The sequence below is a fragment of the Microtus pennsylvanicus genome, chromosome 2 (genome assembly GCF_037038515.1).
Source record: "Microtus pennsylvanicus isolate mMicPen1 chromosome 2, mMicPen1.hap1, whole genome shotgun sequence".
Taxonomy (NCBI): Eukaryota; Metazoa; Chordata; class Mammalia; order Rodentia; family Cricetidae; genus Microtus; species Microtus pennsylvanicus.
The window spans coordinates 21,054,187-21,081,150 of NC_134580.1; the positions used below are offsets into that span (position 1 = coordinate 21,054,187).

The 26,964-nt window shown below is 42.0% G+C and overlaps 2 protein-coding genes across 3 annotated transcripts in view; one reads left to right on the plus strand and one right to left on the minus strand.

Annotated features, from left to right (window-relative positions):
* Pdzrn4 (PDZ domain containing ring finger 4) overlaps nucleotides 1-26,964 on the plus strand; it is a 348,820-nt gene that overhangs the window by 301,538 nt on the left and 20,318 nt on the right. For both annotated transcript variants that reach the window (XM_075960414.1, XM_075960415.1), the window contains 2 exons: nucleotides 21,566-21,664; nucleotides 23,898-23,960. In XM_075960414.1, the coding sequence (XP_075816529.1) occupies nucleotides 21,566-21,664; nucleotides 23,898-23,960 (162 nt within the window). The remainder of the gene's footprint in view (nucleotides 1-21,565; nucleotides 21,665-23,897; nucleotides 23,961-26,964) is intronic.
* Gxylt1 (glucoside xylosyltransferase 1) overlaps nucleotides 1-26,964 on the minus strand; it is an 817,907-nt gene that overhangs the window by 289,394 nt on the left and 501,549 nt on the right. The gene's annotated exons all lie outside the window — the stretch shown is intronic.

Consider the following 26,964-nt stretch of genomic DNA (forward strand, 5'->3'; position numbering starts at 1 on the left):
TTAATCCTGTTCTCTCTCACAGTCCACTATTTTGTATATTCTAACCATATCTCTGGCAGGGGGGTGGAGAATTAAGTTTCTCCTTCTGCCACACTAACAGGATTATCATCATCTAAGGGCAAGGTCAAGCTCAGTTGTCAACTGAATCAATGGATTCGATTCAGTTCATAGAATGTTGAGCTGTCAGCATGGCCACCAGGCTTGTTACTATACATTCTCAGACAAGGCTCATCTTGTACCTGGACTAAGAGTCATGCTAGGTGATTTTCTTTACACTCCTCTTGGATGGGGTAATGAGTTTCTTGCTAAGATATACAGTAAATGGTCTTGGGGTTCGTGGCTTCATCCCTCCTGTCATCATGTATCAGGCTCTTCACCTGGGGTGTCTCTGGGTTTTACTTCCTGTCCTTCATGTCCGATGGCACTGTCAGTCAGGCAGCCCAGGTGCCCTTAGATTGATCACTAAGGAACTGTCGAGATTAAAATTTGCTTTAAAATGGGTGAAACTTGGAATCTGAGATGCACCTCAGTAGATGGCTGGGTCTGCTATGTTTCATCCACACGCCGGAATCTTCTTCTCCATCAAAGGAATTGAGTGAGCAAGTCATGAAAGCACGTGGGGAGGCAGAGATCCAAACTCCTGAGTCTGAAAAGGGCAGGCAGAGCCTGGTTGCCACCAAGTGAATGGAAAAAGCTGTGCTAATGAGGGTAGAGAGGCAAGTTGGTCGAGCTCAGTTTTAGGACAGTGAAAACCCTCTCTCATTCGTCTCTTACGATGATAAGTAAATATCAGCATACCCTGTTTCAAACCCACAGAATGAACAGCAAGAATGAATCCTGATGCGAACTATGGAGTCTGGGCGCTTGATACGTGATTGTAGGCTCACTTGTAGAGATCCTGCTACGGCAGCAGATACTGATAATGGAGAAGGCTATGTACACATAGGACAGGGATTGTTTATATGGAAATATCTATGTCATCAGGTCATACCAACATAAAACTGGCTATCTAGTGAAAAGGATGTTTAATCTACCTACTGAGTTTTCTCCAGCTTCTCTCATTTTTGTCTTCTGAGTGATGTGTGTGTGATACCAAAGTTCAGCAGCAGCACCTGCTGTTTTCAGTAGGATTCTTGGCATCCATGGCTGTATGTTCAGCCGGAACCCCTGCAGAGGCATCTGCGTCAGGCTTCTAGATCGGCTCATATATCACAAATTCTACTGGGCAAACACAGAGCCTGAAGACCCACCCTCCCCTTTATAAGAACAATGTCAGCTCACAGGTAAGCTAGAGAGGCCAGGGCTGTTTTCTCACAAGGCTCAGGAGCTCTGCTGATGAAGAAGACCCTTCAAGGTGCAGTTTCAGTGTGTGCATTTAGTCAACAAATGTACCCTGGCCAGTGGCTCCAGGCAAGGCTCTACAGCCACAGAAGCAGCTTCGCTCATGGCCTCCAGCCTTTGGAAGCTCATAGTTCACTTGATAGTCAATCTTGGATAAACTTCTAATTCAGATAGGAAATGAAGTGGCATTGTTGGCTGTGAGGAAAAGGCCGGTTTAGTAGATTTGGAAAGTGTAATCCAGTCCAGTTTTGCTACATCAATAGATTGCAGAGTAGGAACTAAACTATGGAGAAGTGCTTGAGGTGACATCAGACAACCCAGGTGACATTAGACAGCCAATTAAGGTCTGCTGTGTTACTCTTAGGGGGTATTGGCCACAGGAAGCATTTAGCTCAGTATGGCCTGATGTGGTAAGCTACGATTAAGCAGAGTCATCAGACAGACTTGCAGATGTAGAACGGTCGGTGGGGAACTATTGTATGCCTGAACTACAGGGATGGCAGACGGAGCAGCAATGGAAGGTGGGAGAACCATCTCACTGCCAAAGGTCAGCTGTCTTAAAGACATGTCAGCTGAAGAGTAAAGAAATGACCGTGACAACCTGAACTGGCTAGTAAAGTCTTAAAAGCATGAAGGAGCTGGGTGAGCTGAGACCTGTGGCCTAAGCAAAGCCCAGCTGCCAGTGGCCACTCCAGCTCTGCCGTCTGCACAGAGAGCTCCAGGAACTGCCCGCCAGGCCAGCACTGAAGACAGGCCTGCACTCTGCGAAAGCCCGAGTCAGAGCGTGCCTCTCCTTCACGGACGATGAAGTCACCTCCTTCCGTTTTATCTCGGCGACTTTTTCAAATCGCAAGTCCTCACAAGCTGAGCACATTGCCTGCCTCGCCTCTTGGTAGCCTTGGGAGTCACATCTTGTGTCCCACATGTCCCCTTTATTCTCCCGTGGGAGGCGTGGCATCGCCTGCCTCGTGCTCTTATGCTGGGCATGGTTCATGTTTGGCTTCTTTTCACCCCACTGGGTCAAATTACATTTTCTCTTAAAGTACTGTTTTCCAATAAACAAAAAATGATGAGGTAAAAGGGAAGGGAGTAGCGATTTGCAGACTCCCGTGGTGTCTGTGGCACCCACCATTTATCTTTTCAATACCAAATTATGACTGTTTATATTTTAAAATATTTATGATTTGAAATAAATATCTACTCCAGAGCAAAAACATTGGAAATACAGCAAAGCACTAAGTAGAAAGTAGTTATTATAGCGACAGCAGTAGGTGCCAGCTACTCTGAAATCGACTGTACTGGAATGTTTCTTTGAACGCAAAATATCTTAATGGGCTACAGAAATTGCTCAGAGACAAAGAGTGGTTGCTGTTCTTCCAGGTACCACACCCACATCAGCCAGCCCCATGGCTACCCAGACTTGTGACATCACCACAGACATGCTCGCTCTCTCTCTCTCTCTCTCTCTCTCTCTCTCTCTCTCTCTCTCTCATCTGGGGATCATTTCCACTTTAATAAATGTTCCTTAGAACCATGGTTTAGGACATTGAAGACAGTTAGGACACTTTGCCATTATAGATTAAAGGTAGCTGGAGGTGTACCTCAGAAGGATGCCCTGATCATGCTGCAAGGTTCTGTGTTCAATGTCTAGAATTACCAAAAACACAAAACAAAACAAAAACCTTAGAATAAATAAATGGTGAGAGAGAGAGAGAGAGAGAGAGAGAGAGAGAGAGAGAGAGAGAGAGAGAGAAGAGACACACAGAGAGAAGAGACACACACAGAGAGATAATAATTGTATGGTAGTGAGAAATGCTGATAAATTTTCAATTAACTTCAGTGGTCCATGTTTAATAAAGAAAATGCAGAACAGATAATGCAATGCTTGGAATTAATTTTCAAATGACCAAAGTGATCAGATTAACTCATCCCCAGGCAGAGAAGCATGCTGACTAATCAGAAGCCCAATACCAAAGCAATTTATTGTACAGTGGGGCAAATAACCATGAAAGAATCTTAGTAAATGAATAGTTAGAAGAAAAAATAGTTTTAAATTAATCAGATAATTCATTTGATTTATCTAGTCAAACATTTTTAAAACACTAGTAAAATTCCCTAATATTGCTAATAACAGACTCAAGTTGACACTACTTACTAGATTTTAAAACCAATATGTATATGTGGATATAAATAAATCCATAGGAAAATCTATCAGTTCACAAAAGTCTAGACCATCACTTAGTTTTCAGTTTTTACAAAACAGATGATAATATAATGGCAGTGGTAAACATTACAGTGAACTGTTCATGGTTAGGCAAAGAGCTGTGACCTAACTTGGGAAGTCCCTGTGCATGTCATTTAGCGGTAAATAAGGCACGAGCATTTGCTAGGAGCATCACTGGACATAGGGGACATGCAGTGGTAAGAGCATCACTGGAAATGAGGCTTGTGCATTTGGTAGGAGCGTCACTGTAAATAGGGGATGTGCAGTTGGTAGGAACATCACTGGAAATGAGGCTTGTGCATTTGGTAGGAGCCTCACTGGAAATAGGAAATGTGCAAACCTCCCCACGGTGAGCTTGCTCCCTTCTGGAGGATGGTACCTAGAATGTTTACCTTTGTGCTTGAATAAAAAGCTTTAGTGCCTTGAAGGTATTACTGTCTTTATTTGCTTTTGTTTTTGAGTGAGGGAAAACCTGTGAATAAAACAAAAAATGCTAGCAACAGCATTCTGTGACCTGTTGTTCCACTTTTTAGAGTTTAATCTCCTTTGTTAAGTGGGAAGTATCTGTACACAGTTAGCTATATTAAGAGTCTCGAACTAGGCATAGTGGTTCAGGCCAGTTATCACAGCACTCATGAGACTGATGATTGGACATATTGAGTTCAAGGCTAGCTTGAGCACAAACTAAAGCCCCTATTGCAAAATTTAAAAAAAAAAATAGATACATACATTACATGGATTGATAGAAAGATAGATAGATGATAGAGAAAGAAAAAAACAGAAAGTAGGTAGATAGAAAAAAAACAAAATCTTCATTTTACCATGTAAAAGAAAAAGAGCAAAAAAATTGGCCAGCAGTTGCTATGGCACTGGTAGGATCTTGACAGCAGTAAGTGTCGAATGTCTTTTCCTGTTATGATGACCATGGGAAAAGCTGCAATCCACAGTGTAGAACAGCTGAGAAGAACTGTGTAATAAGAGCTCGGTGCTTTATTAAAAAGCCCAGTCCAGCTCCGGAAAGCAGTGGAGGGAAGTCAAGGTCATCTGTCAACAGGTTTATTTATTTCCTACTTCCTCCTTGTTAATCTTCCTTTTATGTTTCCTTAATAATTCATGCAGAAGAACTTCCTGAATTCTTTTCAAACAAAGAGAAGCTCTGGGTTAAGCGTTGACAAATTTCTGTTGTGTCAACACAGACCTGGGGCGTCTTCTAGTCTGGAATTTAATGTATAATATCTGAAATAGAGAAATGTAGACCCTGCTCTCTCATGCATCAGATCTGGAGGTCCGCTGTTTGTTTTTAGTGCATCTAATTAGAATTTTTTTGCCAGTATCATAAAGATGTGCTGCACTTTATATATATATGCTAGAGTAACTTTTAAAATTAAGTGGAATTGCTGGCTCCAAAAGAAAAGAACAGAAAGAGAACATCTAGAATATTCTATCAAATTAAGATTTCCATGGGATGCTACTCAGTGAGAAATTGTAGAAGCAATAAATATGAAATACCAAACAAATATGGGATCTTTCCATCTTCCGATGATTTATCAATATATATATTTATTGGAAAATTGTTGTTACTGTGAACTGTGGTGCTAATATAAAATAAAGAATAGCAAGGTTCTGTTTATAATTAGTTTTATGGGTTACGCTTCCTACTGACCACTATATTTTATAACTAAATATTATTTTTAGATTTTCCTTTTTGTGTTTTTGGGTTTTGTTTTTCTTTTTGTTTTTGTCTTTTGAGACAGGGTTTCTCTGTGTAGCCCTGGCTGTCCTGGAACTCACTCTAAAGCAGGCTGGCCTCAAACTCACAGAGATCTGTCTACCTCTGCCTCCTAAGTGCTGGGATTAAAGGTGTGTCCCTCTACCTGTTTCCAGTTTTCACTGGAAGTCCTGGAGAAATTCTAAATCATTACCTGAGCATATTCTTAACCAACATCTAAGAAATTAGTGGAAAAAATGGGAAATGAAAAATATAATAGCATGAATTCTAGAACATAGGTATATTCTATATGCTTGTAAAATAAAACTCCTTTTAATATTGCTGGGACATTTTATACTTAATATAGAATACCAATGAAAAATGAGTTGGTAGAATTTTAGCCTTGAAATTCTTAATTACTTATTGGTCTGCAGCTCCAACATGAGGCATGCTATGTGAACTGATCATTTTAGATCAGCATCTCCATTCAAGTTCAAGAAATAGATTTTGTTAATGAGCGTGCTCCTCTTTTAGGAGGTTTTTGGTCGTTTGTGTTTGTTTTCCTTTCATTACCTTTTAGCCCAAGTTAGTAAGAAGTCCCCACCCCTACACTATCTGGGTCAAACTTTCAGATCTTACTACAACCAAATCTACTCCCTGGGCTTATTTTAAAGGCAGCACTAAAACTCTCAACTTCTCCTTCTCTACCTGACCTACCTTCTATTTTTTTCCCAACTTCTGTCCCATGTGCTTAGCATGGTTCCCTGTACATCTAAAGATTGACAACCCTTGGCATTGTTTTCCCGTGGGGATAGCCATTATAACTCCAGCCATTTTATCCTGTCTCTAGAGTCCCACAGTTCTCTAATCCTCCAGCTCCTGTGGCCATTCTGTAAAGGCTTAGGTTTCCCTCTGGCTTCTGCACAGCGCTCACCCTGACAATGGATGAGCTATAGATTCTCTGTCTGTCTATTTGGGCAGCATATGTTCCCTTTCTCAAGTGAATGCCTACAGATTCTCAATGTTTTCTTAGGATTGCTGGTTACTCTAAAGCAGCATTGCTCAACTACAGGTCTCATAGTGTTAGCTCATCTCTTCACTGAACACATGGCCAGCACAAATGTAACCAAGATCCACAATCAAATCCGAGACAGCTGGGCCCTGTCCTTCCCAACCAGCGACTCCACAGAAAGCGTACAGCCAGTATCAAAGACGTGTTGCTAACACTTTCTTTTGGAAAAACACATTTTCAGTAATTCAAAGAACACACCTTACAGACGTGGAGACGGAGGCTCAGTAAAGACTGCAGGGCCTCTGAGCAGCAGGGTCCAGTGAGGTGACAGCAGGGATCGAGCCTCTCCTGACAGGCAGGGCTTGGGTACAAAAGTTTAGTGAGCTCTGTCTTCATCTAACATTTGCTATAGACACCAAGGGCTGAAAGAACACAGAGGTGTTTTCAGTTCAAGCCTTTCCCCTGGTCATCGTCCTACCAGGCCGGCACAACAGCAAACACTAAACTCTCAGTGGTGGTCCCGAATCTGCGCATCACAAACCTGTGCGGCCAGCGTCCTTCAGTATTGTTCACACCCTTCAAGCATTCTGCTGCAGTTAACACACCGTCGGCGGCACCCTCAGTCCAAGCTCCTATGTGGTAATTTAATAAGTGAGCAAACAGAAAGCAGTTAATACAGAACAGTTCGGTTGGATGGCATCGAGGAAGCCCGCGTGGTTGACTCTGAGCTCTGCCAGTAAATTACCAGCTCAATACGAGAAAGTTACTTCCACTACAAAAGTTGGAATTAGAGATAAATCATGTCTAGGTTTCAAATAATTCCAAAAATATATAATTGTGTTAATTTCCTAAAAACTTAAACAATAGTAAAATTAAAATCGGAGGAATTTTTTCCAAGTTAAATATGAGATGAACAAGTGCTTGCTTTCTGACAATAGTCCTAATTGATGATTTGGAATTTATGTGAGATGAAGATATATACATTTGTGTTTTGAGCACGTCTTCCTCCTCTAACAAGGACTTTGATTATGAGTCCTTTCCCAAGCACAGTTTTGCGGCTGCCATGCTGGTCTATTCACCCAGCACACAGTGGCTCTAGCTGCAACCTTCCCTCTCATGGCTCATCTCATCCGACTTTACCAAATGCCTCACTGAGTTCACTGAATCCTTGCCTTTAGCTCTCCATCTATACAAAGATCTTGTCAGTGATCGTTAGACTAGAAGTTTATTGATTAAACAGGATTAAGCTTTGGAATTCAGAGAAACCAAGAGAAGACCTACGTTCCATTTCTGCTTCTGATCAGTTACTGCCCATGAGTGACCACAAATATCCATGTGGGCTCTCATTCTCCTGTCTATAAAATAAAGTTTACAGCAGGTCACAGAATCAATCAAAACTAACTCAAGAAAGAAAAGACCAAAATAAGCACGTAAGGGAAAGGAGCCTTTCTCTGTCCTCACCCCAAGTAGGGGTGCGGTGATAACCTCAAGTAGGGGTGTGGCCCTGTCCCTGCTGTTAACTTTTATCTGCTCTTTTTCAGAGCCTCTCCCCAGATGCTACATGTCGTGTGTAGTAGTTGAAGGGATCTGTAGGCTGCGTTCCTGCTACACAGCTCCCGGCCGCCTGGCTAGCTTATGCCCCGAAATAACAACACGGAAACTGTATTCTTTTAAACACTGCTTGGCCCATTAGTTTTAACCTTTTATTGGCTAGCCCATTTCTAATATTCTGTGTAGCACCACAAGCTGGCTTACCAGGAAAGATCTTAACCTGTGTCTGTCTGGAGTAGGAGAATCATGGCGACTGCCTGAATCTGCTTCTTTCTCCCAGCATTTTGTTCTGTTTACTCTGCCTACCTAACTTTCTGTCCTATCAAAGGCCAAGCAGTTTCTTTATTAATTAACCAATGAAAGCAACAGATGGACAAATGACCCACGTCCATCAGTTGTGGCAAGATTAAGCTTGAGCTGCCCCTGATCTACGTTCTTGCAAGTTCAAGTGCAAAAAGACAAATGTTTTAGTCTGTATTAGTGAAAGTCATGGTCCTGCTTTTATGACCTTGAATGAGACCCAGTACTGCTCTTGGACAGGTTATTAGGGCTAGAGAAATTCAATGGATCAATATCTGGGTCGTGTGTCCATTCCTCAAGCTAAAAAATGGCCCTAAACATACACATAGACTGTGAAAGAAACTGTAATTCTTAAAACAAACAAACAAACAAATAAGCATCTCATTTCCAGAAAGACAGTGAAGGAATATTGGACAGGCCGCAAACAATGGCTATGTATTGCTAGGTTTCAAATTAAGGCAGGCATTGTTTACAAAACACTTTAGCATAATATTTGATTTGTACAAACTTTCTAAAGCTAATAGGGAATAGAATGTTTGGGAAAGGTGTGGGGCAGGACAAACGACCCATGTGACGTAAATAAAGATGTTGTTAACAGAGTCAGACCCAGTAGAGGGAAGTCATATGGTTGGAGACATGTCTTTGAGGAGTTTTTGGAACCCCAGATCTTTTCTGTCACTCCTTTCTTTAGGACTGCCATGAGGTAAATAGGCTTTGCCAGTCCTCCAACCATCGTGTTGTATTAGCCAAAGGCCCAAAAGAAAATATATCAAATAATTATGGGCTTAAATTTTCAAAGTTGATTAGCTCACTCTGACCATTTGTCAGAGTAGTCGACTATGAACCAGCACAGAAAAGAATTCAGATTACCTAACATATTGCAGTTGGTTGTCTTTTACAATAATCATGATCTGGCCAAGGCCCAAGTTTTCAGTTTTATTTTCACCAGGACCCCCTCATCCAGCCCAGTTTTAAATTCTGTTTGCAGCGCAGTCACTACTAAAGTTTCTCTGATATGGTGTATTGTTCCCTGTCTTGGTGCCTTTGCTGGGTGAATATTTCTCGTTTTGAAAATTCAATCCTTCTTGATTCCAAGACATTTTGCTGGGTTCTTCTAGCACCCCCAATTTCAAGGCGACCAGCACTTCTTCTTTGGGAGTTCTCTTCTACCCTACCCAATAAGAGTTAAATTAAATGTGTGTGTGTGTGTGTGTGTGTGTGTGTGTGTGTACCCTCATGAATGCATATGTCAAAGGAAATGATTTACCAAGGAAAGAGGGAGTAACAACAAGGATAAAGATGTAGCTTCATAATGGAAAGCCTAGGGGGAAAAGATTTTAGACCTGGCTTACAGGGCACAAGTGGAGAGGGCTAGACTCTCTCATCAACAGAAAAGCAGCATTGAGGGTGGGTAGGGTTCATGTGGACACACACTGAAGAGATGAAGAGGTAGTTTGCATCTTGTGGCTTCCTTGTCTTTCAAGAAGCATGGAAAAGGCTGACTGGCAATCATGAGGAGAGAGAAGGTATCACAATGGAGCTGCAGGAGAGGGGTACGAAATGACAGAGTAGGAGGTTGTGGTGTGCTCATCATAACACGATATAATAGCCTGAGATGAGATACTAACTAGTGGTGAGAAGTCACTATTGGAAGTTTGAGACAAAGAGAAAAAAATCCCAACAGCTTGAAAGAAACTAGATAAGCAGTTGCCTTAGCCACTCATCTGCTTCGGAGCAGGGAGGTCGACGGTGGAGCAATTATCAAGTCATAGCTTCTCGGAGAAGGAGAATTTTTCATTAGAAGTTTAGTCCCTGAACCCATACTCCAGCAGAAGCCACACATTCAAGAATCAAGTGTGTGTGTGTGTGTGTGTGTGTGTGTGTGTGTGTGTGTGTTTGTTTGTGTGCATAACATCATAGGGAGGAGTTGAGGGAGGGGTATATATAATCAAATCCCTTTGTGAAAAATTCTCAAAGGACAAGTTTGAGAATGGGAAGTCGAAAAGCAGCCCGGTGTAGAAGGTGCCATGGTTTTCAGGCCGCCCCAACTGAGATTTGTCTAGTGGATTTCCACAGAGCCTCCATGGCCGCTGAGGTGTGTGTTCTCACCCAGGACCTCCCAGTTTCTCAGATAGGATTACAAGGGATAGACTTAACAGCAACTGACCTTGTTCTACTTGATATGAAGTGCAGGGAACAAAGGAAGTATGGATTTTAATAAAAAATCATTTTTGTCTATGTGTGGGTTCAAAGCAATGTACGCACAGAGGTGACATCAGGTGACGTCATGAGTGAAGTATTCACAGAGAAAAGTAGAAAGGTCATAGACTCAATATTGAGCACAAAAACAGAGGAGCTAAAGGGGTGAATTTGAGAGCATTTGAGCTCCTCAGAAAGTGGAGTGCTTAAAGCATTTTACAATTAAAGCACAAGACTGGTTGCCTAGACCAAGAGATGTTCAAATTGTATTTTATGCTAGTGTGAAAATGTCCATTTCAAGCCCAGAACCATGTACAATGTATATATGCTAATAAAGAGATTGTTTAAAAAACCTAAACACAGACTGGGAGGTGATGGCATGTGCCTTTAAACCCAGCACTCCAGAAGCAGAGACAGTGAGTTTGAGGCCAACCTGGTCTACAAGAGCTAGTGCCAGGACAGGCTCCAAAGCTACACAGACAAACCCTATCAAAAAAAAAAGCACTAAACACTCGAAGAATAAATAATCCAATCAATAAATGAACAGATGAACTGAACAGACAATTCTCACCTGCACAACAAATACAAGAAAAAAAATGTTCACCATCCTCAGCCGAGGATAAATGTTAACTATGCTAAGATTCCCTCTTATATCAGGCTGAATGCTGTCATCAAGAAAAATTTTTTAAATCTTGGCAAGGATATAGGGAAAGCAGAAACTTTATACACGATTGATGTGAATGTAAATATTACAGTCACTATGGAAATACATATGGCAATTCTTCCAAAAGCTAAAAATAGAACGACATATAATCTAGTTACACTTCTGCCAGGTATATACCCACAGGCTTCTAAGTCAGCATAGTGCAGAGCCATCTGCTGCAGTATTCTCCACGGTAGCCAAGACAAGGAATGAGCCCAGGTGCCATCCAGACGACTAAAAACCATTGATGCACACGCTCCAGTAAAAAGAATGAGATCATGTCTTCAGGAAAAAGGATGGAGCTAGAAAACTCCAGACTTGTGAGAATAAATACCATATATTATCTTTCATGTGGGGAGGTGAACAGCAACAAAGAGACCTGACAGCCAAAAGGAGGTAAAAAGGGTTAGCAGACCAGGGTGGACAATGGAGGAGTAAATACAATAAGAACCTTATGTGTGTATCAAAGTAAATGGAGAGCAAAATTACCATATATACATGTATGTAAGTCTATATACATACTTATAAATATATGTGTTATGAAGCCTTTTGTTGCATACAATTAATATGTGCTAATAAAGCAACTTTCAGAAACATATCTGCAAATTGTAGTTCTTGTACATTGTGTTGGCATTTTAAGTGGTTCTGATGGAAAACTTCCGAGAATTAACCATCACAAATGATTGTGATGGTTCGCAATGCCATTAGAAAGCTAATCAATAACCATTTCAATCTCCACTCAATATTCAAGACCCGACTCTGAAACCCCTGCATTCCTAGATTTTTAAATAGTTACCTATGAGTAGCGGCAATTTCCTCAAAAGACCCAGCAAACGTCATCTGTCACAGGCAGATTTTCCCCCATTTTCTTGCACACCTTTGTGCTCACAGGAGACAGCACAAGGTCATCACAGACTATCATACGACCTAGCTACTCCATCATGGCTAAATATTCATATGTTACAGAGATACCTGCCTCTCGCGTTTACAGCAGCACTCATCGCAATAGCCAAGATATGGGGATCAACCGAGTGGACCCAAGTTGCATGCGGTCACCTGGTACAGTCGAGCAGAATTAGTGACAAGTTGATGGGACATCACCAGCGTGTCTTGGTTTTCCATTTCTACCTGTATTCCTGCTCTGAAATTCACGATGGTGCCTCCTGATTAACAGCGTCGTGAACTTGCCTCCACCTCAGTTTTCACACAGGGGGAATTAATATGTTCTCTTTAGCTTAAAACCCTAATCAAAACGAGCAGTTTTGACTTAAGAGGATTCACAGCCCACTGTCGGGAGCCGACCACCTGGATCTATTTCTCAAGGAATTCATAAAGTCGACTCAAGTAATAATTGAGTTATGATCCCAAGGGAAAAGAAGTGGCTGATAATGGACTAGAATCGAGGATACTGTCAAAGAGACCTTGCCATCCACCTTACTCCCTACACCAATGTGCTGAGAAATGAGATTTTGTTGTTGCTGCATAATTTGTTCTGAATGCAATGCCATCACTGGGACTTGGGCATTCCAGGGGTTTTATTGTTTATATTCCTGCAGATGTGATATGGGCTTCCACTGCCTGGAAGCTAGTGGATTGAAGTGGAAAAGTTTGGGCGTTCCTTCTCTGCAGGGGTTCAACTTTCCACAGTTTTCATCTGAGTTTTTTCTTCAATAATTTTCAAGGCATTTCTTTAATTAGCTTCAATATTATAAAATTAAGTGAAGACAGTGATGGGAAAGGTCCTCCCCTCTGTTCCCCATCTCCTTGGAGATGAATGTCCTGTCTGGTCCTGGATACTCTTCTGGCTTGTGTAATGGTGACCCAGTCCTGGGGGCCACTATGCATAAAGAGTCCTACCTGCAGAACATGGGATTTATTGTTGTTCTTTTTTTTTTATTTCTTCCTAGACTCCATCACAAAAAAATAATTTTTTCAAAGTATTCTAATACAACTGATTTCTGTAAAAATTCTGATGCTTTCCAAAATAAATATATTCTTTTTTAATTAATTAATTTTAAAAAAGTTATCATTTTACATTTTATATACCAATCCCAGCTCGCACTTCCTCCCCTTCTCCCTACCCTTCCATCTATCCCCCCCCACCTGAACACCCCATCCACACCTCAGAGAGGGCAAGGCCTCCTATGGGAAGCCACCAAAGTCTAGCACATTGCTTTGGGGCAGGACCAAGGCCCTCCCCACTATATCCAGGCTGAGCAAAGTATCCATCCAAAGAGAATGGGCTCCAAAAAGCCAGTACAAGCAGTACAGATAAATCCTGGTCTCACTGCCAGTGGCCCCAAAGTCTGCCCCAGTCATACAACTGTTACCCACATTCAGAGAGCCTAGTTTGGTCCCATGCTGCTTCCCCCACTCTCAGGCTAGAGTCAGTGGGCTTCCGTTAGCTCAGGTAAGCTGTTTCAGTGGGTGTCTCATCATGGTCTTGACTCTTTGCTTTTATTCTCACTCCTCCCTCTCTTCGACTGTACTTTGGGAGCTCAGCCCAGTGCTCTGCTGTGAATCTCTGCATCTGCTTCCACGAGTTGCTGGATGTGGGTTCTATGGTGACATTTAAGTTAGTCAACAATCTGACTACAAGGAAAGGCCAATTCAGGCATCCTCTCCACAATGACTTAGAGTCTTAGGTGGTATCATCTTTATAGAGTCCTGGGCACATAATTGTGCATATTTCTGGAGTCAAATATGATATTTAAAATGTGTATCTAATATGTGATGATTGAGGCAATTTAATTCAAAATCCACTACTTCAGACATTTGTCATTTTGTTATCTTGAGAACATTCACAATCCTTTCTACTAGCTATTTTGGAATATTCAACCAGTTACTGACAACCACAAGAATTCAGCCACACCGTGGGAGGTATTCCTCTAAGCACACTGCTGTACCCTTCTGTCTGTGAATTATCCACTCTCTCCCTCTCCCCATGCCCACGGGCTCTGGGAAACACTCTTCTCTCTTACTTCTATGGGATCTATTTTTTATTCCCATATAAATAAGAACACTCAGCATTTGTTCTGGTGAGGGCCATTTCACCTGCCATCGTGGCCTCCATCCATGCTGCAAATGACAGAATGTTTTGACAGCCAAACCATAGTCCGGGATTTATATAAACAGCATTTCCTTTATCCATTCTTTGGTTTCTGGGTCATGATTGTTCCCGTGCTATGGTGATTATGACTAGTGTTGCAATCAGCATGGGACGCTGGCGCCTCTGTGGCACTGATTCCTCTTCCTTTGGATGTTTACTGCATGGCGAGAGAGCTGGGTCACACGGGGATTGAGAACCCTCCATACTGATTTCCAAAAGCCTGCGTTAGTTTGCATTTCCCACACTGTGCAATCTTCCTCTTTCACTTGCAGTCTCTCGCCTTATTTGGTGATAAAGATGGAGTGACTCTGGCTAGGTGAGACGATATCCCATCGTTAAAAACGCTCCCTCTTGTCCAAAGGCTAGGCTATATCACAGCAAGCTCTTCTTAGATCTTTTCCAACCTCCATCCACAACAATCCAATCCCCACAGGAATGAATGCCATAGTTTGCTTTTTTTTTTTTAAAGAAACTTATCCATTCCCAGAGCATGGCATTTTGAAGGTTGCTCATAGTGAAGTAAACACGGCTGTTGGAGCACCAATTTGGGACACAATGCGATGTTAACACCGCTATCGCCATCAGTGCAGGAGGCCTGAAGTTCGCAGACACCCATGAGTTATCTCTGTGGGGGATCCAGCAGCTTTTCACTTTTATGTTTTTCAAGTGGATTCCTAGTGACAGAGAGAGATGGGTGTGAAGATGAAGGGAAGCCTGATGCATTACCGGAAGCATTCCTTCGGAAGCTATTGGGCCCTGCGTAGGAGTGCTGAATGGGGTCTCTGCAAGAGAATCACCTCACACCATCTGCACAGCTCCCCTGACCTCAGAGAAATGTGTTGCTGGCAGCTGCTTTGAAGTGCCTTTGTCATAGAACCTTCCCTCTGAAGTGTGTGTTTCCATGGACCACTGTGAACTGTGCAGCCACTGCAGGAAGGGGTGCAGATCTACACTGGTGCTGGGTACTCTGGCTTGTAAATTGTGATATCCATTATACTGGGGTCTCTCTCATGGCCTGAAGTTCTACCCCTGGTGTTCAGTCCATGAATTAAAGCTATGTGTGGCTGAGGAGCCAGCTCAGTAGGAGAGGGACTTGCCATGCAAACTTGAAGACCTGGTTTTGGAGCTCCTGTCCTCGTGTAAATGAGAAACCCTTACACAGTGACACGGGCCTGAAAACCCAGTGCTGAGGACTCTAAGACAGGAGCATTCCAGGGGCTTGAGTCCCAGCCAGTCTGGCCAATCAACGAACTCCCAGCCCTGGCTCTAAAAAGGTGGGACCGGAAAGGTGACTCAGCTGCTAAAGGCTGCAAGCCCGACTACCTAAGCCCACCCCGTGAAACCAAAGGTAGAAGGACAAAACTGACTTCCACAAGTTGTACTCTAACCTATACACATACATACATTAAATACATAAAGATAAAGAAAAATGTTTTCAATGGTAGGAACTGATTGAGGAAGAGAATGGCATTTATCCTTGACTTCCGAGCACCCAAGCACACACATAAACATGTGTGCACACACAGAGAAAGCTCTATGCTTTCTGCCTGCACTGATGTGAACTAACCCCTGTTGGATCACACTTTACATGACCTTTAAAAAATTATTTTATTATTTTTAAATGAATGAAAATTTGCCTGCAGGTATGACTGCTGTCAGAGTTCAGAAGAAAGTGTCTTATCTCCTAGATCTTCAACTACAGACCGTTGTAAGCTACTAAGGGGGTGCTGGGAATCAAACAGGAGCACTCTGGAAGAGAAGGCAAGGTTCTTAACCACTGAGATATCCTTCTATCCTCACAGTTTGTCAGTGAATGCCTTTAAGATACCCCAGAGACACCAAATCATGATTATGTGTTAAGGAATGAAAACATAGCCTTTTCTCTTAGATTAATTTGACCAAGACTGAACCCAAGTCTGAATTTTCTACCTCGCTCCCTGTGTCTTTCATCTGTCTGTAAATCAGATTATTGGTCTATCCATGACTTGTCTGGTATGAATGTCTTTTTGATATCCTGCTGTCCGTAGTTTGTCTTTAACAGTGGATTTTTCCTCTGAACTTAACAGCACAGCGAACATGGTATGGGAAGGGAATGAGGGACTCGTTACAGAATCTCTAGGAATTTTCCGAAAGAAGAGGTAACTTTCCTGACTCAGAATTGTAAACGGCACCGCATACAGACATATCAAGCTATATCCGTGTTGATAACAGCATTTATGGCAGATACTGGTTTTCAGGTTGAATTCAACTGCAGCATGCTTCCAGCAAACAATTACCACAATACACAGACATATACACATATGTTAGTCTTCATCAGGGAATAGAAGATTAAAGCTTAGGTTGGAAAAGTTGATTATATAGGCAATCCAAGGCATAGTAAGGTTGGTTGATCCATGATTTTCTCAAATGAAGGCTAACTTTAAAAAGGCTGAGTACACAGTAGAAAAGCAAGTTAAATATATATTTTAATAATATTTTTAAATTTTTATTTTTCACATCCTTTTCATCCTGATTGCAGTTTGTCCTACACCTACTCCTCCGTTTCAGACAGAGAGGAGGTGTATCTCAGGGGTATCAACCAAACATGTCACAACAAATTACAATAAGGCCAGGCACAAACTCTCATACCAAGACTAGACAAGGTGACTCAGTAGGAGGAAAAGGGTCCCAAAACCAAACACAGGCAAAAGCATCAGAAATACCACATACTCCCACTATTAGGAGCCCCACAAGAACACTATATAAACATAATGTTTATATGCAGAGTTTCTAACTCAGATCCATGCAGCCTCTGTGACTGTTGCTCCAGTTTCTGTGAGCCCCTATCATCTTTCTTAGTTGATTCTGTGAGTTGTGTTCTCGTGGTGTCCTTGACCCCTCTGGTTCCTAAATCCTTCCTCCCCTACCCCTTCTGTGGGGTTCTTCGACTTCACTTAGTGTTTGGCAGTAGGTGTTTCCCTCTGCTCCCATCAGTTGCTGGAGGATGCCTTTCCGAACACAGTTGGACTAGGTACTGATCTATGACTTTTTTTTTTCAGTCGTATTTGGTTCTACTATCCTGGGTTTCTGGGACTGCCCAGCCTCTGGTTTCTAGTCATCCACGTGGTGTCAGGTGTGGGCTCCCTCTCCTGGTGTGAGCCTCAAGTTAGACCAGTCATTGATCTAACTCTCAGGTTTTAAGTGGATTTAGTTGGCCACATTGGGGGCCAATTGTTGACTGAGGTTGCTCATTCATTCCCCACCACCCAGACTTGAAATAATTACACAGAAACTATATTATTTGCAATACTGTTTGACCAATATCTTAAGCATATTTCTGGCTAACTCATATCTTAAATTAACCCATTTCTAATAATCTGTGTATCACCATGTGGCTGTGGGCTTACCAGGCAAAGCTCTGGCATCTGTCTGCTCCAGCAGCTACCTGGTGTCTCACTGACTCCACCTACTTTCTCCCAGCATTCAGTTTAGCTTTCCCACCTAGCTCTATTCTGCTCTATCTCAGGCCAAAGCAGCTTCTTTAATCATTAACCAATAAAAGCAACACATATACAGAAGGAATTCCCACATCAGCCATCTTTATCCTAGCACATCTCGCAAAGCAAGACATCTTGTAGGTTGAAGGTTTTGTGACTGGGTTGATGCCCAGTCTCACTGCTGGGAGACTTGCCTAGTTACAAAAAATGGCCACTTTGGGCTCTGTGTTCCCCATTACTAGGAGACTTCACTAATGTCACTCTCATAGATTCCAGGGACTTTCCACTGCACTAGGTTTCCTCATCACCCCCAAGCCCCCCAATTCCAGTCATCTTGCCCAGTACTCTCTCCTTCTATCCCCCCTCAAGTACATATTCGTAAATGATCTTATAGTTTATTGTGGACTTGGCTTTATGCTCTGCCCAAAGTTAAATGTTTTGGATGTAAAGAAATCATTTTCATAAAATTGTACCATTACACCATATTTTACATGAATTATAATAATGAGCCTCTTAAAGAGGATTTATTTATCAGTTTTTTTTCTCAAGTACACTTGTAAGAGAATCTCACCCCAAATACCAGATTTTGCTGGTCGTGTGATTAAACAGGAAGCCTAAAACACCTGTGCAGAAAGACAAATGCAGCTGGCTAGATATGGGAGAGTATAGGCCTTCTCAGAAAGTAGCCTACTGGAAACCTAGACAAACAGACAGTGTTAATGCTCACTTTACATAGTGTTTTTTGTTTACAAAGTTTTTTGTTTTGTTTTTTGTTTTTATGAGACAGGGTTTCTCTGTAGCCCCTGTTGTCCTGGAACCCACTCTGTAGACCAGGCGGACCTCAGACTCACAAAGATCTGCTCTCCTCTGCCTCCCAAGTGCTGGGATTAAAGGTGTGAGCCATCACCACCCGGCCCACGTAGGTTTAATAGTAATAGTATTTTTACCTCAAGGTCTTAATGTCTTGCCTTTAAATTCTTAGGCAGCTACTTTGCCGTTTTAGGGAATGGACGCCATGTGGGTGATCCAGTGGTTCTGTGGTTAATGTATTCATTCCATCCTCTCACACAGCACTCAGATCCGCCTCTTGTAGACAGACCCCAAAGTGAACCGGGAGCTCTGAGAATTCTGAGCAAACACTGAGAAGTGCACCCAGAGGCACATGCCTTCCCCAGCATGGGACATCAGCCTTCCTCCCTTTGGAAGACCATAAGGACCTCTGATGGCTCTGATTGAAGGGCTCCAAAGGCATCTCTCTGCAGTGTGCTCAGGTTTCCTTGGAGACCTCTTAAGAACAGCAGGCTTCTTTGCTCACTATACTATTGTTGGAAGAGACAGCTCTGTGGCTGTGACTCCTGCTGAGAAATATGGATTTGGTTAGGAGCTCAGCCTATGGCACTATGAACCACTGTCAACTTGGGGGAAACCCTTGCTTGGTGTATGCATTTCCTCTCCAGGTGACAAAAACATGTTTCCTGTTTTCAGAGGGTAAGGGATTTCCCACCTTTCTCTACTCCCCAGACAATTTGGTAGGATTGTTGTTTATTTTTGAAATTGTAATTTAATTACAATGTTTCTCCTTTCTCTTTCCTCCTTTCAAAGGCTCCCTCATATCTCTCCTTGTTCTTCAAGACTTCTTTTTCATTAATTGTTATTATATGCATATATATATTTGTATATACAAATATATCCCAACCTATAACCTGTTGTATTTAATGTTCCATATAATGTTACTTGTTTTTCTTTTTTGTTTTCTGATTTGTTTTGGTTTGGTTTTGGTTTTGAGACAGTGTCTCACCATATAGCTCTGGCTATCCTGGAATTCCCTATGTAAACTGGTCTCGAACTCAAAGAGATCTACCTGCCTCTGCTTCCGAGTGCTGGGATTAGAGATGTGCACCACCATTCCCAGCTGTATGTATGTTTTGCAGAGCTGACCGTTTGACAGTGAACATCCAACTGGTGTGCTCTTTCCTGGGAAGGACCATCTCTCCTGCCTGCAGTTTCCTTTAGTTCTTTGTGTGGTTGAAGCTTGGTGGGCTTTTCTCCACCCATTTTGGCATGTTTGCTGGTATTCTCATTCAGCTGGCTTTCAGAAGCAGCTATAGTAACTCCAGCACCTCAGCACACTTATTCTCCCTGAAGTTTCATTTTGCTCTAATTTGCAGCACTTGTCTTAGGGTATAGGACTAAATTTTGTTTTATTTGCTGTTGTCTATGAAGTTATTGGTCATTGCAGTTTATGCTAGTATGTGGTCTCGTTAATGATTTACCCATAGTTTACAGCACATCGTTTAAACAAACAGTTGTTACTCAGTGACAAGGGCGTCTCTGATAGACTAAACTGAAGGGAGGGGACTTCTCCAAATTTTACTAAATGCTGTAGAAAGCACCCTATTGCTTGTAGTCCAGTGAACTTTTCTGTATTTAGGACTGCTCTTTCAGTTCTTGGGCAGCTGAGCTAGGACTTGCTGTCTTAGTCCTTTCTGTCTGCCGTAGCAAACACTGGAAATCAAAAGACTCATGAAGCTCAAACACCTTTTTTAGTGCTGGAGCTGGAAGGTTCAGGATCCTTTCAGAAGCAGTGTGGTGGCTCTTAGGGCCCTCCTCCTCCCCCAGGGTACCTTCTCCCTGAGGTCTGCATGATTCAGGGCAACTGTGCACTCTGCCCCTTTGATTGGAGCACTAATTGCATTCATGTCCTTACTACTCATTACCTTCCAAAGGTCCTACCTCCTAATTGCAAAACGGCATGCATTGAGGGTTAGGATTTCTACATCCAATTTGGGAAAGACATATATGGTCATATCATTATATTATTAGCCTTCATATTCATTTTATACACACACAAATACATACATTTCCCATCAAAAAATGAAAGGCTTCTTAATTATGGCTTGTTTTTACAAAATATAATACACAGACAGGGAAAGACTAGGAAGGAATGACAGCACCCTTCCTGGTAGTGACTGAGTCTATGATGAACACCTGCTTTTTGGGGCAATGAAGAGGGGGGAGCATTCATAGAACTGGGAATCACATCACTCTACAGGGCTGCATTCAAGAGCCTTGCTCCAGGCTTCTCTTCCAAATTACACCCTTCTCCCTCCTCTGATTCTTCAGGAATAGGCCTTATGTTCTCCACAATAGAAACAAGTTCCCCAGGATTGCAGCTGCAATTTGTCTTTTAACACCTGGAATTGTGTGATTTATCCTGGTTTGTGTCAGAAAGTGGCCCAAGCCCATTTCATTATACGAAACTGAAATTATTATTTTTCTGAACATAAATCAGGAAGTGGATTCAGTACACATTACCTGAGGCGGACATTCCCAGCCCCTTAGCAGTGCATGTCAAGTGAATGGATTTTCTCGCTCATTCACTGTTGCATTCTGAATCATCCCCCTGCCCCATATGGCAGTTGATATCTCTCCCTTCAGCCGATGAACCCTTCTCTTTCCAAGGGTGAGGGTTGCTGTAGAGTAATAGAAAACTTTAACTTGACCTACACAAACCTTCGCTTCTTAGCACACTTTACAAGCTCAGAGAAAGAACGGACAAAAAGATTCAGTATAGTCATTTCGTTTTGTTCAAACTTAATGTCATTTTATTACATTACAGAGGAAAATGCAGTAACAATATTTGTGAAGCTTTTTCTACCTTCTTTGATATCCTCAAGTAGTTTATGATTCCAGCTTAATAATCTATGCAGTTTTATGTGTGAATTCATGTGATTCTGCATACTTCCAACTACAAAATGAAAACCTGAAATGCTGATTGGACTACACAGAAATACTTGATAAATGTAAATTTCAGTGGTTTTTGTTATGAAAGTTTAATTTCAGATGTTTAGCAATAATGCTTAAAATGTCTCACAGTGACCAGAACTGCATCTTTTATTTGCACGCTGAGATTAATGTCTCAATACGCATGCATTCTCTCAGGAGGTTGAGCTGTGTCGTGTTAGCAGTCAAGAGAAGCTGGGCCTGACAGTCTGCTACCGAACCGATGACGAAGAAGACATGGGCATTTATGTCAGCGAGGTGAGAGATGCTGTGGAGAGGACCTGCAGGATCCTCAAGGGAGGGAGCAGGGAGAGATAACTTGAAAGGGCTCAGGAGGAGAAAAGCCTCTTCGCAAGGCCTGGATGTGAAGAACTGGCCGCCTTCCAATTCTTGCCACTTTCAATTAGGGAAGCAAATTATGCTGCCCAAGTAATGCAATTATCATCAGCTTGTTTAGCATGGAGGCTTTCCCTGCAGAATCCCAGCAAGAAAAAGCGTGAAAGTAGTAACACTGTCTAAATTGGAATAAATTCCCGGAAGGTCCCACAAGAGAGCAGCAGGCTGAGCTGAGCTCTGGTCCCCAAACATTTGTCCTTCCGTCCCATTGCATCCTGTATACTCTGCTAACAGCAGTATTGCCTAATTATTTTAAACTAATAGTCATAATAATCACCTCCTTTACTCTGCTGATGGCGTGGACAGATTTAAATACCCAGGAAGTACATCTGTCCATTTCTTTTATCCAACCACATGATCATTTTCAAGAGGCAAAGAACTACTTTTGAGTCACCATTTTAGTGTGAGCTTGAAAGACTGCCAAGCAGAATTTACTGCAATAGATATCTGGAAAAGTAGATCATTTTAGAAAATGTAAAATGGTATGTATTTTTTCAATTAAAACTACTTATGATTTAACCCTGTGCTTGCCGCCACCCATGAAGATGTGCAGATTCCATAACTTAGTTCCTACAGAAATGTCTGTTAGGATTAGACAGCCTAGAAGCTAGTGTTCTCTGCAGCCGGAGCCATGATGGATACAGTGTTAAGCAGTGTAACTCAGTCAACAGTTTTCTGCAGAGTTGCTTGGGCTGTGCAACTCTGTAAGAGATCTGCCACTGAAACACCTGGGGAGCAGCACAACGTTGAAAACACGGAATGGGATTTTTCTTTCTCTCTTTACCAAAGATTTTGCTGCCTCCTTCCCAGCTGGATAATTCTGCAGAGTGTACTTCATTTGGAGACTTCTTTCAAATGAATGACTCCGGTGACCCCTCTTCACCGAGGAATGGGGGAGCAAGACACACCCGCTGAAACCTTGTCTGTAATGTGTGTACAGAAGCAGGCAGTTTTGTGGGTGATTTGATTACAGTGTTATGGACAAAGTTTCATGTAATGGATGGCCTTAAAAAAGGGACACATCATTGATAATAGAATCCTGTTCATTCTAGTTAAGTCTCCATTTAGCGTTTTAAATAGATCAGGTTTGAAATCTCTCTTTTCAAAGGTGATTAAAAAAAAAGCCACAGAAACTAAGCACGTGCCTTTGTGAAGAGCTGTCCTCATCCCTCTTGAGTATGCGCAAAGAATTTCCGTGCCTGACTCGTCATCTCATTCTCAGTTCTCAGCCGGGACCCAAATAACATGCAGTGTCGGGACTGAGCAGATCAACCTCAGGCACTACTTGAAATACTCAGGCAAGAATCACTGATGGAATAAGCCAAGTCTAGAAATGACTTGAAACTCTCACAGGGACTGGATAGATAAAACTATAATGATAACTAGGTAAAACCCCCAATGAACCGAAAGCCTTCACTCGGGTGTGGCCTCTTAAAATACTGGAACATTCTTAGTAGAGCTGTAAATAGCTGTTCGTTGTAATAATGCAAGGTTGATATAATTAACACTATATGTAAAGTGGCGCCAGGTAACAGGATGTACAGATAGGTTTTTTCAATTCTTGAACAATATAGATTAAATATCTCTTATAAAATAATATATCTGTGGCTCTAAAATCCATTTACTAAGTATGGATGGACTTAAGATATCAATCAGCTTCCCAAATACATCTCCAGGATTATTTACAGGTCGCCTTAGTGTAATGTAAATTTCCTAGGTCCAGAAAAGTCCTGGCGTTAATGACGTCACAGCAATCCTGTCAGCTAAAGACTATCTGACAACTGGGCTTCAGAAATGACAGAAAGGATGTGAAAAGGGAGGGCCCAGATGGAGGGAGAGGGGACGGAAAAATGACCTGTAAATGAGGTCTGCCTGGTCCATTTTATTGTTGCTAACTCTAAAGATATTCATTTACAGCTCTAGAATTAGTGATTCTGACAGAGAAAAAATGAGATAACCCTATCATAAATCAATAGAGAATCGAGCCAATATTGTCTAAAACTATACTATCTTAAGGTACTATGTTTTAAACTGCATTTTAAACTCTTAGAAGGATAGCGTATGGCCCTGAAGATATATGCTTTTTCTATTACAGGTTGACCCAAATAGCATTGCTGCCAAGGATGGCCGGATTCGAGAAGGGGATCGTATTTTACAAGTATGCGATGGGATTATTTTCTCGAGTTTCCCATAGGCAGTCTAACCGCTTTTATTTTATCCTGGTTCTTATAAAATGTTAGGAGGAAAAGAGCTTGTCGTGGCTTTTGCATATTATCATTTATAAAACAAAATGCTATCATTTCAAAGTAAAGGTGGTTTACTTTTTTCAATAGTTATTAGCTAATAATTATTGAGATCCATGGAATGAGATGGCTGTGTTTTGCCTTCCGGTTCCACTACTGGTTTTGACATGCTATCTGCCTTCCTCCATGTAAGCCCGTTTTCTTATCGTAAGGTATATAACCTGCTGTTGTTGCAAAGGTTGCATGAGCTGGGTGCAGTGTGCTCAGCACAATGGTGATAAATGGCTGGTCATCAGCAGTAGCTGTTACTCCTAGCTGCAGCAATGGCAGTCTTTTCCAGAATAAACTACTTGAACATGGATCCATTTGTTCCCTTACTATACAAATCTCTACAAGTCCAAAGCAGCTTTCACTCGTGGCTTATGGGGGAGCTACCAAGGCCAGATGGAAGAGCTGTGATTTCTTCTCCATAGAGAAATACGAAAACATTCTAGTTGATTGAGCAATATGAAACAGTGAGCTAATCATAGGCAGGTCCAGGGCTGGAAAGAGTCCTATTGCCTGATGACGGTTCACAGAAAGCCCAAGGCCTGTTCTAAACCTGCCTCTGCTCATGGTATCTCTTCGGAGTCTTCGCCTTAAAGAACGACTGGAAGAATCCACACAAGACTAAATTTCAGGTCAATCCCCAAATGAAAGTGATGAGCTGAGTTCTTAGTCGCAGGTGTAAAACAGAGTGAGAGGTACGAGCATGGTTGCTTGAAGGAGTACCCACTTAAAAGTCCTCAGAGCTCCTAGAGATGGTACCATATCCAGAGTTCCCATCTCTCCAGCTAGGAGTGGATGCCCAGAAGATGCTGCTTTAGACTCAACTCTTTACTCCAACTCTGAGCTTCAGAAATAGACAAGATGCACTAGGGGCACCCTGCCCTGTCTAAATGGGAAGACAGAAGCTCACACCGATGATGGCAGAAGAGCGTGGCATTATGGAGGGGTCCCTAAGCTGCTTGGTGTCTCACCCTGCCAGCCCCCAGGGCAACCTTGCTAACCCCCATCAGGCTCCCACTCCTTCTTTTCCTTAGCTTGATACCACAGATCCTATCCACCAACAACCCTCTAGGGTTCTAATTAGGAAAGAATAAAAGGTATGAGTCTGTGATAATTTAGGGTCCAAGCAGTTTCCAGAAAACTCCAAGAGTATGCAATGCAGGAAGGCTTATGAGTGGTGGCCTGTAGTTAAGCAAATGGACCTGTGTCCATTGTTGGATACATCAGGGGAATAAAATGTCTGTCTGGCAATCTAGACATGGCCTTGTTTTGAGACACATGTTCAACATCCACACACACACACACACACACACACACACACACACACACACACACACATGTCAATGAATGAAACAGGCATTCGGGACAGATGAATAAAATCTGCAGAGAAGCTATACTAGGGTAACCTACACAAGAAGTTAGTGTTTACTATAGATAATGGAAGGTTGGAATATTCTATTTTTCAAATGAATTGAACTATTAACTGTGTTGTTGCCTTATTAATATCTCCAGCTCACCCAAACAGTGTGACTTCTTGGCTCTCAGGTCATTAGGCACTAACACACAGTAAGATGTTGAGTATTCGAAAAGCTTGGAAGGATTCGTGCCCACAAAGTGGCCATCCTATTCAGCCACATGTTGAGGTATCGAATCTATCCACTGTCATCTTCCCTGCTGTCCCCGCCAGCTCCTGCCTCCTCCTCTTCCAGCTCCTGCCTCCTTCTCTTCCAGCCGCTGCCTCCTCCTCTTCCCACACACTCCTCGTCTTATACCATCACCTGGCTCCCTTCCAACTTTCCAGCCGGCTCTTCTCTCATTGGCAAACACCGTTTTTAAAATTACATTTAATAAGATTACATCCTTTAGTTCTGTGGCTAACTGGATAGAAAGGGGTGGGAGTGCATGTGTTTCCATGAGACCGCATATTTTGAAGCTTCTAAGTTCTTAGCTATTTTGTATGCAGATTTATTTTTGAAGGAAAACGCCTATGGAATAATAAAGAATTCCTTAATGGAATTAGTTCATTGAAGAAACAATGGCAGGGTTGATAAAGTGCTGTTTTCTGCCAGATTATTTTACATTCTGTGACAAATACTGCAAACTAAATGAACACACACACATCACATTAAAAAGCCTAGAATTCAATTTTGTCTCACACACATAGGAAGCAAAGTGTCTTAAGGGTGATGGTGAAATTTATATTAAATAAAACTGTGACAAAATTGTACCCACAGACAAATAGCTCCCATCTGTTTGGTGAGGAGATTATGGGATACCTTATAATGAACAATTAATGACTCCTTTCCCAGAGAGAGGGCAATGGAGAAAACAGAGGAATTACTTCTTATCCATAAGGTTTCTGGGTTGGCGTTTATTTAAATTAACCTCTTTAAAGAAGCTGTGGCTTTAATTGTCTATTTATGATGGCCTAAGGGGAGTGTATTTATGAGTCTGCCCTCATTGTGGAGCTAATATTTTCTTCATCTAGCATACCATAGATATCTTAGATGACTTTCTGATGATGCCCATTCCTCTCTCTTCTCTCTCTCTCTCTCTCTCTCTCTCTCTCTCTCTCTCTCTCTCTCTCTTCTCACACACACACACACACACACACACACACACACACACACACACATGCACACACACTCACAGACTCACAGTTGGTAGACATCAGAAAAGGACCATGCAGAAGGAAAAAACATGAACATGAATCAGCCTTTCCGGTTCTAATATATTTTTTCTCAAAGTGCTGGGTGGTTCTATCTGCCATGCCATTGACAATAACTTAGATCCATCTTGCTCCTGAAATTTACCTGAAAAAAATTATAGAGCCAAAGAAGGCATTTCTGAGTCAGGTTGCAATTGTTAAAT